This window comes from Pipistrellus hanaki (genome assembly GCF_964339955.1).
Source record: "Pipistrellus hanaki genome assembly, chromosome: 2".
In the NCBI taxonomy this organism is placed as follows: domain Eukaryota; kingdom Metazoa; phylum Chordata; class Mammalia; order Chiroptera; family Vespertilionidae; genus Pipistrellus; species Pipistrellus hanaki.
In genome coordinates, this window is record NC_140504.1 from 129,648,736 (window position 1) to 129,664,864 (window position 16,129).

A 16,129-nucleotide genomic window follows, 5' to 3' on the forward strand; every position below is an offset into this window, starting at 1 on the left:
ACCACTGAGCCAACCCAGTTGGGCTAGGGAAAATTTTAAATCCACTCCCCTCCTTGATTCCTTGAAGCTGGAAACTACCTGGTATTTTCAGCCAGCACCCCTGAACTGGTAGAGTGGGGTCTGGCAGCCAGAAGAAGCCGTTGGACAGAGAAGCAGAGAGGGGAGAGATTGGCATGAGATGCCATTGGTTTGTGGGTAGGAATGATAGAGGGCGGAACCCCAAGTGAGGTTCCAACATTGTCATTGCCAGTACTTGGGCTTCTAAGCCCGTTTTCTCTGACGCACCCATCTTTGAGCCTAGATGTTAACTTTTAAAGAAATATTTAAAATGTGCTGGCAACTGAGAAAAGTAGCAGTGGGTAGGTCAAACACGGAGTGGCCCAAGAGTGGAGGTGGAGGAGCTCTGACCAGCTAAGGACCAAGGTTCCTGGGAGAAGTGACTTTATCCACAAGCAGGCTGGGAAAGGGCGATGCCCCAGGCAGCTGGCAGGTGTGTTTCAGGAAGCAGGGAGGAAGCCTTCTTCAAGCCACGAAGGAAGCCTTCTTCTTTCCCCCTGGCCGAAGGGCCCACTCCTCATTCCTTGAGAAAAGAGAAACAAGCAGTAGACATTGCCAAAGGTTTGGTAATGTTTTAAGGTTCAATTAGTATACTACAACAAGAAGTGGAGTATTGAGTCTTATTTAGAAGTTTTCGACTCCTGGTCGATTTACCCTAAACTCGAGTATTTTCCGGAGGTAGCAGAATAAAATTGTCTAGAAAGCAGATCCCTGAGGATAATAGGGGAAAGTCAGGTTTTCTTTGCGGGGAGGGTACAGTTCTCCTCAAAAGAGAATTCTGGAAGTCATAATGAAACAAAGAGGAAAATGTGCCAGACACGAGTGGGTGGGGGCTGTTTTGTCTTTGTGGTTGGTGTGGTGCGTCCAAGATCCCCAACCTAAGAGGAGGCTTCTGGGCTCCCAATAGGTGAGTAGCTGCCCAGGAGACGCAGGGCTCCAGGAAGAGGGGCGCAGGTGCCTGGGTCCCGCAGCTGAGAAGGCTCAGGCACACGGAGGCGGGCCGGGCGGGCCGGAGTCCTGGCTCCGAGGCCCGGCGGCTGCTCCCGGGACCGGAGGGCGGGACGCGCGCGCAGGAACCAGGCCCGACGGGCGCGGCTCCCACGCGCCTCGCTGCTGCCCGGAGCCCGACACCCAGGTCCGAGTCGCTGCCCCGATCCTTCCCCTCACCCGCTTCTGTTTGCCGCCTCTTCCCACCTCCCTGCCCAGCGCTGCGCGGCCAAACTAAAAGAAACTCCTTTCGTTCTTCCAGGGGAGCGGGGGAAGCGCGTGCCCCCCACCCCTGCACCGGGGGCCGCCGGGCGGACCGGCTGGAGGACGAGCTAGCGGGCATCTCTGGTCTCGGGATGCGGTGGTGCCCATCCCTCCTCCCGCGCCCCGCGCCCCGCGCCCCGCGCGCACTCCGGGAGAAGTTGGTTGCAAAGTTTCTGGGCGAGGAGTGGGCTCCTGCCAGCGGCGCTCGGGGCTGGGGCCACCGCCGGAGGCGAGGACAGAGGCCCTCCTCGCGGCTTCTTTGTTCTGTGCCGGGGGACAGACCTGGCCGGGAGTCGCCAAGCGAGAGAGGGGACCGCCGGCCGCGACATTCCGGACTCAGCAGGGGCTCATTGCTTCCTCCCCACCTCCTCCCCCTTAAGGCATCTCCCCCACCCCCACCCCTATCCCGGCACTGCGCCCAAGGCCCCAAGCCTCCTTCCTCCACCCCAAACCATGACCCCCAAACTTCCCCATCCCACCAAGATCCCACGTCTAGGATGAGAAAGAGGGTTTAAGGAAGGTGCGCTCTCTGCGGTACCTCCTGGAGGGTGGGCATTTGCTTTGCGAAGTTGGGTTTTTCCTTTGCCCTACAAACTGTTTCCCCACTTGGGCCCCCATTCTTTCCCATTTCCCCCACCTCTCGGCTTTCTTTCTTTTCAATTCTGGTGAGATGGACATATAGGAACTATTGGCGCTGCTCTGAGTCCCTCAGAGCCAATGCTGTGGGCCACACTGCGGATGAGGGTCTAAAGATTGGGAGGGAGATCAGGGTGGGGTTCCCAATTCTGGAGTTTGGGGGAAACGACTGGTCAAGGACCTGAGGAAGGGTCTGTAGCTGTCCTTGGTCCAGACACCTGATGTCCTCGGCGCTGAGGGAGCGAACGGACGGACAGACAGAGGGGATGCTCTCCTGGGCCACACTAGGGGTACCGGATTGGAGGCGGCCAGGGACCCAGAGTCAGATCTTTGGGGCGAGAACCGGGCAGTGGCGAAGGGAAGGAAGCAGGAGAGGAGTGCTTGGCTCCAGGGCAGAAGGAACGTGGGGCCTTGCCGTCGCGGATGGAGGTTGACGCAAATCTGAGGTTGAGCGGTGGGCTCCACGTCCAGGTGAGGGTCCCGCTGGCTCTCCAGTCGCTGGACCGGGCTGCGCAGCAGCAGCAGCAGCAGCAACAGGTACCCTGGAGCTGGGCTTTGTCCTGAGGATGAGTGGGCTCCCCCAAGGGACTCCGCGGTGGGGTCCTCGGGGGAGGAGTGAGTTCCCACACTTGGAACCCCTCTGGGCTGTCCTGGTGTGCTGGGCGGAGGGGTGACTGCGGGCGGGAGAACAGGGATGGAGAGAGAGCCCGGGGCGCGCCACACCTCCGATTGTGTCAGTCGCCTGTATCCTCTGGGGCTGACCCTCTGCCCTGCGCATCTTGTCTATATAGGGATGATGAGAAACTGACGGAAACTCGATGCCAAAGTGGATCGCTCACCGTTGATTGGCAGGGAAAGTGCGAACAAAGAGGCGCATCTCCCGGAAACAATGATTTTGGAAGATTCCCCTCGCAGACTTTGCGCGGGTTCGGGAGGCGGCGGCCTGGAGGGAGGGGACCGGGACCGGCATCTCCGGGCAAAGTTGGAGCGAGGTGGTGAGAGGACTGGGTCGGGTGGAGTGGCGTGGAGGAGCTGGGGACTGCGCGGCCCCGGCGCCTCGGAGGATCGAGAGCTGGGCGGGAGATGCGGGGAGGGAGGGGGCGGGGAGGGAGGGAGGGAGGGAGGGGAGGGGAGAGGAAGAAGGGGTGAGAGGGAGAACCTGCCGCCGCTCGCCGCCTCTTTGTCTGCTCCGGGACTGGGAACAAAGGGGGGAACTCTGATGAACTCTCCTCCCCTCGCCCCGGACGCCCGGGTATCTCCCTCTCACAACTTTGCCGCCACGACTTTCCGCGCTGTCACAGGCCACCCCAAAGTGTCCGCGCGCCTCCCGGACCGCCGCGGGGGAACGTCCCTGAACATTGCGACCCAGTGGGAGGAAGGTGAGTGGAAGACTGTTGTCTTGTTTACCTCTCTTCTCCCCGATGCGCCCGGCTCCCCGCCCTGGGAGGACTGGGGAGCCGTCCAGTTGACGAAGTTTGGCTGGAAAGTTGTGCCTCCTTTCCGCGCACCCTTCTCTTTTGTTCTTTAGCGAACTTGCGGAGATGGTTTTAGTTGTTCATTTTTTAATAGGCAAAAGCCAGACAGGCATTTATCCCAAGTGCCCCTTTCTATGAGGAGCTGGGGTGGGTGGAAGGGCATATCCACCAAGGGGGCATTGCCTCGCCTTCCCCCAGTTGCGCGCACACGCGAGAAATGGATAGGGTCTGCCCAGTCTCACCCCCACCTCGCCCAGACTTTGTCATGCAAAAGAAAAAGATATGGAGCTGGGGGTGGGGGACCGGGAGGGTCCTTTCCTCACCGTTTTATAACTTAACTGTCTGCGGAGCAGCGACAGGAGATCTAACGCACAATGCCAAAGCTGCAACAATAGAATGCAGAGAAGGTTTGGGTTGGAGGGGTGTGGACTCTTGTGTTTGTGGTCCAGCGGTTAGAGCAAACAGGTAAGAGTTCTGGAAGGTTTATTATTTGGGTCTGGGGTAGGTGGGAGAAGCCACAGGTTCCAGACTGTCAGAGATGCAGGGATGGAGGGATGGGGCCTGGACCACTAGTTAGAGTCGGCCATCCCCTGCGTCCCTGAGTTTCACCACCCACCCAGAATAACCTACGCTGCCCTTGGGACCCATCGCCACCTCTCTCACTTTACCCCCTCCTTCGCCCCCCTCCATTTCAATGTGTTTGAACAGAAAGTAGAACGTGAGCTCTGGAAGATCCTCAGACCCTGCCCTCCGCCCGCCTTTTGTGTTTTAACCTTTTGTTTCCATCTGCCACGCCCGCCCCAAAGAGGGATGGCTGTGGCCGCTCAGGCGGGGAAGAGGCAGCGCAGTCTTCTCCGTGTTTATGGGCTGAGGGAGACCCAGTAACTTTGTTTCCAAGTAGCCTCCCTTTGCAGGGTTTCTAGGTTGGTTCTTGCTCAGATGACGCAGCTAGTAAACATCTCCACTTTAAATGAAATTTCTTTCAGCGCTTTCTCACTTCACCACAAAAGTTGTTTATTGGTCCCGTCACTTGGTAAATAGAAAAAACATTCAGGGACAGCAGTTGGGAGTTGGTTGAAAGTGGGCAAGTGTAGTATGGTTTAGCTTTTAGGATGTGTTGAAATATCAGGAATGGGTGGAACAGGCTTCTTGAGTCCGACAATGAAAATTTAGGTCATTATCTTCAGGTATGTTTCATGCGATCCTTCCAAATACCAAGGTAATTTATCACCAGCTCCTCTTTCCTCTCCTGTCCCCACCCTAGAACCAGAGCTTTCCTACCAGCCTTGGACTTACCCACCTCCACACTTTGACATGACACATGGAACATGCAAAACCGAGTCTCTTTTAATTTCTTCAAGTCATGCTTTTGTAGAGAAGTACCCATTATTTAAAACTTGCAGCCAGAAGGGAAGTGCCAGAACTATGCAGTTTTGAATTTTCATGTCAAAGACTGCGATATAATCGTACGGTTACATTTTTAAAGAAACTGAGTATGTTGAATGACCTGGAAGCTAACATTAATTAACTTTAATTGTACAGGTGTCATTGTTAATATCAGCATCTAGAAAGCATCATGCAGTGCATTGCTCTTTCGGGATCTTTCTATCAGTGAACATTATGGAAGTACGTCGTCACCATCACGCCACTGTTGGAGGAAAAGTTATCACACTTCTTTGTTTGGAGTTACTTAAAAGTTAAAATGTTGGAATTTCTAGGATGCCTTCCCTATGTGGATTACTACAACGTGGTCACTGGGAATTCTCCACCTGAAAGGTACTTTTCTTTTTAAATACCCGACCAGTGCTTCATTTTGTGGCTGGTGCTAGTGCCATGAGAGCCTTGTCTAGTTATTTTGAGTTTTGCCTGATCACAGTGATTTATGACTTCAGATTTCCTTGTTTTGAACTGGTTTTGGTAGGTTCTTTTTCATTCGGAATGAGGATTTGAGTACTTTTGATGACATTTTATCAGGTTTACAATGTGCTTTTCATCATCAGCACACAAATGAATGAGGATTACGTTGTCACCAAGGAAAGTTATGTAACAATGATGGGTCCAATATGCAAATGCATTATCTTGTTTATGATTGGCTGTGTCTTTAAATATGGTAGTTGATGTTTCTACATTAGCAGAACTTTTGAGGTTTGCATTATTATTATTTTTTTCACTTTTGACATTTCATTTTGGTAAACAAAATCCAAAACTAACCAGAAATAAATGAATTCCTAATAACTGGGAGTCAATATTGAGTCCAAGTTCTCACAGAATGAAAACTTGACAGTGTAATAACAGAGTCTGTGAGTATGTTTATCTTAATGGAATACATCAGGTTTTTCTAACATTCATGAAGAGTCTTCTGGTCCCACTTCTAAGTATTATAGTTCATTTTTGTCTGTCTCTATGAGAAAGCAATTAAAAGTCCACATAAATACGGTTGGTAATACAATATAAGTGTTTCGATGCTGTATTTACTTTCCTTGTTTGCCAAAGAAAGTGAGAGTTTTCTTTTGTTCGAAAGATATGACTTTGAAATGATTTAAGTTGTAAGATTTGATTCTCAAAGTGACTAAATTTAAAGGAAGTTTTAAATGGTATGGATGGCAGGTATCATTAATATATTACTTTGACAAATGTTCAGGTCTGGTTAAAAGAAGACAATAAAGAATTAGAAATACTTTTACCCTGTTAAAAGTAAAAAAAAAAAACACTATTATTTCTTTTTAGTTGTATAAATTTGGGCAAGCTACTTAATCTTCTTGGACTTTAACTTATCAACTATAAAATGAAGATTAAGGAAAATAAACTTTAAGAAATACTTTACCTTTAAGATTGTGTGATTTGCTCATACTCCTGTAATTAAGGTGCATCCTCTCTTGTGAAGTTTCTTTTAAAATTATTGAACAATAGAGTTACTGAGGTGGATAATTTCATGTGTGTTAATAATTATTTTGTTTGAATTCATAACTCAGAATATTAGTTGAGGAAATAAGTTTTACATTTTCTATAAAGTGTGCTGTATGGAAATGTCAGAGTTCTTCAGATGTTTTCAACAGAAGTTTGTCTGCTGGAATGTTTTTTTGGGGTTAGAAAGTGCAGTATTATTTCTCGTCAAGTGTTTTGCCTACAAATGTCTAAAGTGAGTATGTTTGAATTTGTTCTAATGGCCATCCAGTGTTGGGCTCAGAGGTTTAGAAATAGGCTTTGGAATAAAAAGACCTGAATTTGAACCCCAGCCAAGGCAGCTACTTACCATGACCCATTTGCCAGGTTACTTGGCTTCTTTGGGTCTCAGTCTCTGGACTTGTAAAATGGGGATGATAACACTTACCTCATTTTTAAAAGCATATATGTTAGAAACAACAGAGGGCTAAGTATCTCTCATCATATAATAAAAGGTACGACCATTGCCTTTTGGAGCAAATTAGTGACCTTTTGGTACTCCCAACTTCCTTTGTTGACTGCCTTACAGATTTCAAGCCACATTGACCAAAAACATGCACTGAAATATTCAAAGTCAATTTGGATAGAATTTTTCACATATTTAAATGTTTTCCCCTGAAAATAGGTTCTGTTCAAGTTTGTTATCCGGTTAAGTGTAGATGAATTCACTTTGACAAACATTTATTAAGTGTAAGCATGTGGTAGGAGATGTGATCATCGAGGAAATGGGAATACGGTGAGCATATCACATGGGGCCTTACAGGCCATTGTGAGGAGTTGGGATTTTTCACTCAGGGATGGGAGATTCCATTGGGGGGTTTAAACAGTGATTGCTCTGATGTAATTAGTGTTGTAACATGGTGGTTCTGGCTGGCTGTATTGAGATCAGATAACCTAGCTCAAGTGTAAGCATGTGGCTGAAGGTCATAGCTTCATCTTGGGATTTTCGGTCCTTCCGTTTCCTTCTAGAAATTTCTGTGAATTGAGATAATAGCAAGTTTCTAGAATGGATTTACTCAATTTCTCTATTTTCAATGTTATCCATGAGGAATGGGTTTAGATATAGTTTTAAAATGTTTGTTATTCATTTTCCAGCCATCGTATATACAGTGATGGTTCAGTGGTTTCTTGATGAGGAAATGAAAAGCTATTGAACATTTTCTGATATAAGTTTTTATAGAATGGTCTTTATTTAAACAGAAAATTCACAGTTAGTATAAACAACACTTAGAAGACTAGCATCTTATCGTGAAATGAAGTTTAAGTCCTGGGTTTTCATTTTCTAGATTTGTAATTTAGCAAGATTTGCCTTCTCTGAGTGATTATTTAGTTTGATGAAAATTATATTCATTTACCTTTAGGAAGTTTCTGATGGGAATATTAAGGTATTGCTTCTTCTCATTTGTAATCTACCAGCGGGTAGTTGCCTAGAAATGTTAAGAAGAAAAATATGAAATCAGTTAATATTTAAATGAGAAAATATTTCCCCCCCAGATGTTTCCAAAACTTTGTTTGTGGACCACATCTATTTTAATCAGAAGATTATATTTTGAGTATAGCACCTACTAATACAATAATTTGTAATTATAGATTTTAAAGTGTTAAACTTTACATTTTTATATATGATGTTAATTCTTAAATTATAACCAAATATGCTTAATAACTTTACTGTAAATACCAAATTTTAGTCTTTGTTATTTAAAACTGCTTAGTGATGTGGATTAATTTGAATTACTGAAATCAGAACAATCTACCAAAGTATTTGCACTTAATATACAATATATAGGAAGAAAATCTAAACATTCATATGTGCCATCTAAAAATGATGAATACAATACATACTAAGCATTTAATAAGTAAATAAAAAAGCACTGGTTTGCTGAAACCGGTTTGGCTCAGTGGTAGAGCATCGGTCTGCGGACTGAAAGGTCCCAGGTTCGATTCCGGTCAAGGGCATGTACATTGGTTGTGGGCACATCCCTGGTAGGGGGTGTGCAAGAGGGAGCTGGTCGATGTTTCTTTCTCATCGACGTTTCTAGCTCTCTATCCCTCTCTCCTCCTCTCTGTAAAAAATCAATAAAATATATATATATTTTTTTAAAAAAACTGATTTGTTTTTGAATTTTATATTAAGTCTAGGAGTTGACCACCTGAATATTTTGTTATATTTTGAGTACCATTTCTACTTAATTATTTGCTATGAGTTTGTTTAGGTATAATAGGTGTTCTTAAATTCACACTGATTTATTCTTCATAGCCTCAAATTTGCTGATTTTTACATTCCAGTCATTTCCAAGTATTTTGATGGTAGTTCTGCTTATTATTGTCTAGACACATATATATCATGAAACTATAAAACCAACTCCGTTTGATCACTTTTTTTCTTATTCTCTCTTTTAAATAATATTTATTTAATGGCTTCTATGTGCTGGGAATTATTCTAAGCACTGAGGATACACAAGAACTAAAAATCCCTGCATTCTTGGAGCTTTTATTAGTGACAATAAAATATATGTTTAAAGGCAGCAACTAACTATCGAATAAAATAAAGCAGGAAAGGAAGATAGGGAGTGCGAGGGCAGGGGCTGCAATGTTCAGTGGGATAGCCAGTGATGACTTCATGGAGAAGGTGACACTTCCGGAATGCCATGAGAGAAGTGAATGGATGAGTTAAGGGATGCTGGGTAGAAGAGCATTCAGGCAGAGGCATGGCGCCATGGTAAATCACTGGAAAAGCAGGGAGGGCACGTTGGCTGGAGTGGAATGAGCAAAAGGGATGGTGGTAGGAGATGTAGTCTTAGAGGAAATGGGAATATGGTGAGCAAATCACATGGATCCCTAAAGGCCATTGTGAGGACTTCGGATTTTTCACTCAGGTCCAGGGGATTCCACTGGAGGTTTGAACAACGATTGTTCTGATGTAAGTCGTGTTGTAACATGGTGGCTCTGGCTGGTGGATTGAGATAATCAGAGTGGACAAGGGCAGAAACAGGGAAATCATTTAGGAGCTATTTCAGGTATCAAGTGAGAGGTGATGGCCACTTGGACGAGGGTAAAAGTAGCACAGAGGTAGTGAGAAGGGGTTGGATTCTGAAGATATTTTGGCTGGGGATTTTTTGGTGAAGTAGATAGGAATTATAAAAGAAAGAAGAGTCAAGTATGATTCTGAGACTTTTGATATGAGCACCTGAACAGACCGAATGCCTATTTACTGAAATGAGGGTTGGGGAGCAAGAGACCAGAGCTCAGTTTGGACACATTAATATTAAGATATATTTCAAGCATCTAGACAAGTTAATACACAAGTCTAGTTTTTCAGGGAAGAAATCTAGAGAAGTGAATTGTGATTTGGAAGAAATTAAATGCTCTTTAAAGCCATGAGCCTGGATGAGATCACTAAGGGAATGAGTGTAGAAAGATATGAGGTCTAGATAGTAAGCCGTGGGGCCAGCAAGGTTTAGAAGTGGGAAGATGAGAAAGGGCAGGTAAAGAATAGCGGGAGGTTGAGGCGCAGTGAAGAAAGTGTCTCCAGGAGGAAGAAAGATAATCTGTGTCAAGTGCTGTTGATAGATTGAGCCAGATGATTAAGAAAGATCTTTGATTTTAAGCATATGGGAGATCATTGCCCATTGGTAGTCTTGGCTAGAGTACTTTTGGTAGTTGATGAGAGATTATATCTTTTTCCTAATTTGTGTGATTCATTACATAACTTCAGAAAAATCTTATCTAGTCTAAAATTAATTATGCTTTCCCATATGTTATCTTAGAGTCTAAGAGAAATGGGATGATAGTGTCTATGTTTATCTTATAGAAGAAGAAATTAAGACTCAGAAGTAAAGTGATTTGTCCCAAGTCACCCAAATAGGAGGTAAAGATCTTTTAACTTCAAACCCTTTGTCATTCATGACAGGAGGGACAGCAATAATAAAACCAATTCATACTAATAAAAGAATAATATGTTAATTAGACTGGGAGATCTTCCCGGATGTCCTTCTGGACAAAGCCATGGTGATGTGGCTGAGGTAGAGGCGATTAGGAGCAATCAGGCCAGGAGGGGAGGGCAGTTGGGGGTGAGCAGGCCAATGGGGGGGCAGTTGGGGGTGAGAAAGCTGGTGTGGGGGGGGGGCAAGCAGGTCAGCAGACAGAGTGGTTAGGGGCAATCAGGTAGGCAGGCAGGCAAGCCGTTAGGAGTCAGTGGTCCCAGATTGGGAGAGGGATGTCCCCCCTGCCGGTTTAGGCCTGATTCCTGTGAGGGCCCAGATTGGAGAGAGTGCAGGCAGGGCTGAGGGACACCCCACTCCATGCACAAATTTCGTGCACCAGGCCTCTAGTTCCAATATAATGGGATAGGGGTGATAATAGTGGTGTGCAAAGTATAGGAAGGGAGTGATTATCTTTTGGAGTCAGGGAAGACTCCAAAAGGATTTAAAAGATGCATTTTAACAGGTGACCAAAGTTGAGGCTTTGGAAATATAATGTGCAAAAACATGGAGGGATGAGACATGGGATGAAAACTGGAATGCGTTTGGGATGCCTAAGCCATGTGATTCATATTGAACTTTAAGGAGAGTGGATGAAAGATAGGCCAGAGCGATGCTAGTTCAAGGTTGGATTGAAATATGGTTTCAATAAAACTAGTAGATGTCATCTTAAAGGTCTCTCATGTCACATAAGATAGTTACACACAGTGTCAATCATGTCATATAAGGTAGTTATACACAGCATGTTAGAGATGCCAGACATATGTACATCATCATAACCACACTATCTTAGTTCAGGCTGCTGTAAATAAGTAGCATAGGCTGGGTGGCTTACTTCTGATGGTGGTGGAGGCTGAGTGAGAGCAGATTTAGTGTCTGGTGAGGGCCTGCTGGTCCATAAACAGCTGTCTTCTTGCAGTGCCCTCACACGGTGGAAGGGGCAAGGGAGCTCTCTGCAGTCTCTTCTATAAGGGCACTAATCCCACTCAAGAGGGTGCCACTCTTGTGACTACCCACTGCCCAAAGGTCCCACCTCCAAATGCCATCATATGGGAAATTAGTTTTCAACATATGAATTTTGATGAATTTTGGGGGCATACAAACATTCAATCTATAGCACGTATATTTTCAAAATTATGTTCTTCCTTTAAAAGTATATGTGCACGTGCATTGTACACCACCGAAGAAACTCTGGTGGCTATATCTAGTCTATGTCCATCAAGACCTTTTAGCATTAAGTAAGAGAATTCTTAACCAAGTGGCTTAGTAAGTAAGGACTTTTTTATTTTATTCTTCGGCTTCACATTTAAAAAAGTTGGACTTGGACTATTCCAGGACTGGCTAATTTAGTGGCTCAGCAATGTCATGGTTCTTGGTTAGCTGATTTTCTCCTTCTGGTCTTGAGCTGCAGCTTTAAGCATCGTGTCTCCACTTGGGAACCAAGGATAGGGTTGAACCTTTTCTATATATTTATATACATATGTTTATTCTTCTTTTAAATGTACTCTACTCAAGGATTTCTTTGGGTAAATGTAGAGTTGTGCAACCTTTGCCACTTTTAAGACTTTCTATCACCCCAAAAATATCTCTGGTGCCCACTTGTAGTTAATTTCTGTTCTCACCCATTGGTCTCAGGCAACCACTAGTGTACTTTTTCTCTCTATAGCGTTTTTTTACCTAGACTTTCTCATACATAAATGGAAGTGTGCAAGGAGTGGGTGTTTTTGTCTGGCTTTTTTTCTCACAATAAAGTTTCTGCTCCATATAGTAGCATGAATCAGTAGCTTGTTGCTTTTATTCCCTGAGTAGTGTTCCATTGTATGGATGTGTTATGTTTTGCTTTTCTGTTCACCAGATGACAGACAGACATGTGGGTTGTTTCCATTTCTAAGCTATCATGAATAATGCCGTTGTGAATATTTTTGTATAACTTTTTTTCATGGACATGTATTTTCATTTCTCTGAGGTAGATATGTAGGAAACAGATTGCTGTATTGTAGGGTAAATTAAAACTTTTTAAGAAACTGCCAAACTGTTTTCCAGGTTTGAGGGCTCCACTCATAATGTTTGAGGGTTCCAGTTTCTCCAAATCCTGGCCTCTTTTTAAGAGTGAGTAAAACCTCCAAAAGAAGTCTTCCCAGGGTAACTACAGAAGCCTATGACATAATCTAGACAGTACAGTAACAGGGAAATGAGATTACTCTGAGAGGCTTAGACTGATCAGCCAACGCCCTGGCCCATAATGCCCATGGGTCCCCAGTGTCAGAACAAAATTGAAGGAGGTTGGTTCTTGAGTTGGTAACCCACAGAGTCAGCCATATGTCCCTGTGTCAGGCTTAGGACGTATTATTAATTTAAACACACAAAGGAGAGTCAACTGCTGTATTTATATGGCAATTATGGTTTAATAGGTAGCCACATACTCGAACAGAAATAAGCCATTCTATTGAAATTCAGGTTATTCCCTGCTTATCACATTAAGAATTTCTGAAAATTAATCTGTCCACACGAATAGCAAAGCAAGCACAGCTCTGGTGAGTGACTCTGTGGGCAGTTAAGCCCCAGCATTCCTTTCTGGTGAAGTGTCATGTAACTTTTTTGGCTTCCCAGTTATAGTTTTTTTTAATCTTGGTTAAGTGTAAATGAACAGCCACCAATCTGTAAGATATAGAAAGATATTTAGAGAATGTTAAGTGTTGGACAATTTGGCAGTAACTTGACAAAATTATTTGAGCTTGGACGGAAAAAAAATCAACAGGACTCTATTCTCATAGCTCTACTGTATTCTTTTATTGATGCCTTTTAAATATGTTATATTGTGAGGTATAACATACATAAGATAGATAAACACACTGTATGTGTAGGATATGGATGCTACCTTTTTTTGCAAGATCCAGAATATGTTGATCAACATGTTTATTTCAGCAGACTGATGGAGTTTCAAATGACTCACACTTGAAAGTCTCTGAAAATCTGAAGCATTTTTTTTGGTAATTAGAATGTATCAATAGATAATTCTGGTAATTTAAGCAATAGCTACAGAGAATTGGGGGGTTATATTTAAACTTGTTTTGTGTCATCCCTGCTCTTAAAATTGTTTTTTTCTCTTCAAATATTAGAGTAGGTACCAGTATAGACTATGATACCTAGCAATTTGTAACTGTCATTTTAATACTAATAATTTGAACTAAACAGTAACTTAAAAAACATCCAAACAACCCCAGTAGTTCTCTCATAATGGGTAATTTTATTCCAGAGATAGAGAAAACCAAGAAGAGAAATTTAAGTTTCTTTTATTAGTCTTAGTGAGAATGAAGTATACATCTTAAGATTGATAGTTCAGTGTTCTATTTCTCAGAGAAGTAATAACTATTACAGAAACCTCAGACATTTGTGCAGTAATTACTTATTATTATACTTACACATCTTCTTACTTGATTCTCACTTGAATCCCAAGCAGTAAGTGTTTGTAACATTCTCAGTGTACAGATAAGGAAACTGGAATTCAGAGAAGTCCAATAAATCAGACTAGTAAATGGAACAATGCAAGTCCATTAAGTAGGGACCAGCAATGTGGATGAGGATGAGAGAATGTTCCCTGAAGGGGTCCTACTCAAAGTGAAAGTTTTTCTACTTTCAGGTTGATATGATTTATTCTTAATCTGAAAATATATTTGAGACCCAAACTTTTGATCATGCTTCAAAAGAGGATGGTCAGCTCTGCTGGTGTTTTAGATTCCTAAGAGGTCGCGTTGCTAGGAACAGTTGAGAGGCTGCATGATGCTGAAACAAGTCGGTGTTCATGAGTTTTACTTGTTAGGTTTCTTTTTATTTTATTTTATTTTATTTTATTTTATTTTATTTTATTTTATTTTATTTTATTTTATTTTATTTTATTTGTTAGGTTTCAATGGGATGCTATCATTCTTTGTAATGAACTCCCAGAGGATGACACATAACAATATTCATAGAATCCCCATTCTCTAGCAAAAAAAAAAAAAAAAAAAAAAAAGATTTTTGGATCGTCTTTTCATCTCATTATTCCTTTAAGTGAGATTTGTCTTTGGGCAGACTTACAATTACTGAATTGAAACTCTGAATGGAAGACCTCCCTGTGGCTTTACCTTGCTTTGTCCCTGAGCTTAGGTCTAACTATTTATCTACCTATCTACCTGTCTACCTGCCTGTCTGTCTATCTATCTATCTATCTATCTATCTATCTATCTATCTGAAAGGACTTGACATGCCTTTTATTCATAATTCTAACTCCGATTCTGGGCTGTCTATTTCAGTGTTTTTCAACCTTTTTTGGGCAAAGGCACACTTGTTTCATGAAAAAAATCACGAGGCACACCACCATTAGAAAATGTTAAAAAATTTAACTCTGTGCCTATATTGACTATATATAAAGTAATTCTCTTGAATAGGAATCAAATAAACACAAAGAAAGTATTTTATAATTACTTTATTATGAAATATTAAGTAAACAAAATAGTGAAAAATTATAAAATTCTTGTCTTGTCTGCACCTACGGCACAGCAGGCAACATCTCGCGGCACACTAGTGTGCCGCGGAACAGCGGTTGAAAAACGCTGGTCTATTTGGTGAGCAGCTGCTCTGGACTGTAATGAGCCTTTAAGGACTCTCTCTTGTCCTTTTCAATTTGCCTTAGGTCAGAGTTAGGCCTGATTACCTGGTCCATGCCTTCTTTCCTCCATTCAAGGATTGGGTCTTACTAACCTTCTGGATCTTGTCATTCCAATAGAGTGTATGGGATGTCTTCTTTAAAAACCTAGATCAGAACATGGCCCAGATGCATATGTTTTGCTTCCTTTCCCCTGGATCTGAGTATGCCCTTGCCTTCTGATGGACTAGGTACCTAACTGAAAGATTTCCTGAGTTGCTGCTTTTCAATACTGACCTGGAATGAAGAAGAGACTGTAAAGCTCCCTCAGTACTCCACACCAGACTTTACATTGTCTCCACTTTTTGTGGCCCTCATTTTTGTTCCTGAGACTCATTTTGGCCTGGGCTTATGGCTTCACAGCTCCTGTTTGGATTGAAGGGTGAACCCTCAATATTACAGTGAGTGAGCTAAGCCAATAGAGTGCATAATTAAGATCCATTCACATTCTTTCATTGGGATGCAAGTAATATGTAGAAGAAAGAAGTGTAAACAACGTAAATACCCAAAGCTGGGCAGTCTTGGCTCTTTGGCTTTGTGTGGTGACTCCATGTTTTTCTCCTCTTTCTCTTTAGTCCTCATCACAAACTGACAATCTGAAAGCTGTCCCTTCGTGTCTGCTCCCTTCTTCTGGAAAAATATCACACTGCACTAGCACATCCAGGCTGTTAGTTTCTAATGGTAGATCAGTGTGGAATGGAGAGCCCACTAGGGGTTGGCACAGTGAATTATGTGACAACCCTGATGAAATTCTTCCTGTTGTATTTGGTTGCCCCTTAACAATTGGAAAAAAGAGATGGTAATGTAACTAAAAAGTTGTTAGCATATGTTTTCAGCTTCTTTTATTTTATTTTTGCAGGTTAGTATAGTTCAAATAATAAATAAAATTCACTTCTTGTCACTCTGTTATTGGGATAAATAAACCTTGGTTCAGGCATAATAAAATTTCAGCATTTGTCTCAGTGTGGGAATTTGGGTGAAAGTTCATAGAATGTTTTTCTTTAGAAAATTCTGTTGAAATCTGGCTGATTCTGCAGCCAAATTAAAAAAAATCTCACTTGACTCTAATGATTAAACTACTGTTCCTAAAAATATTCTATAGG

At 43.0% G+C, this 16,129-nt stretch overlaps 1 protein-coding gene across 37 annotated transcripts in view; it reads left to right on the top strand.

Annotated features, from left to right (window-relative positions):
* The first annotated feature begins 799 nt into the window (after positions 1-799).
* LOC311616575 (uncharacterized protein) overlaps positions 800-16,129 on the top strand; it is a 413,605-nt gene continuing 398,275 nt past the window's right edge. For 26 of the 37 annotated variants that reach the window (XR_014793926.1, XR_014793927.1, XR_014793928.1 and 23 more), the window contains exons 1-2: positions 3,074-3,323; positions 4,962-5,195. Coding sequence is in view for 6 of the 37 variants with exons in the window: in XM_084872097.1 (XP_084728223.1) it covers positions 5,122-5,195 (74 nt within the window). In the remaining 31 variants the exon portion in view is untranslated. Of the gene's footprint in view, positions 1,193-1,245; positions 2,940-3,073; positions 3,324-4,961; positions 5,196-16,129 lie in introns of those variants that run through there. The other 11 variants (XR_014793916.1, XM_084872102.1, XM_084872101.1 and 8 more) reach the window with 7 other exon arrangements.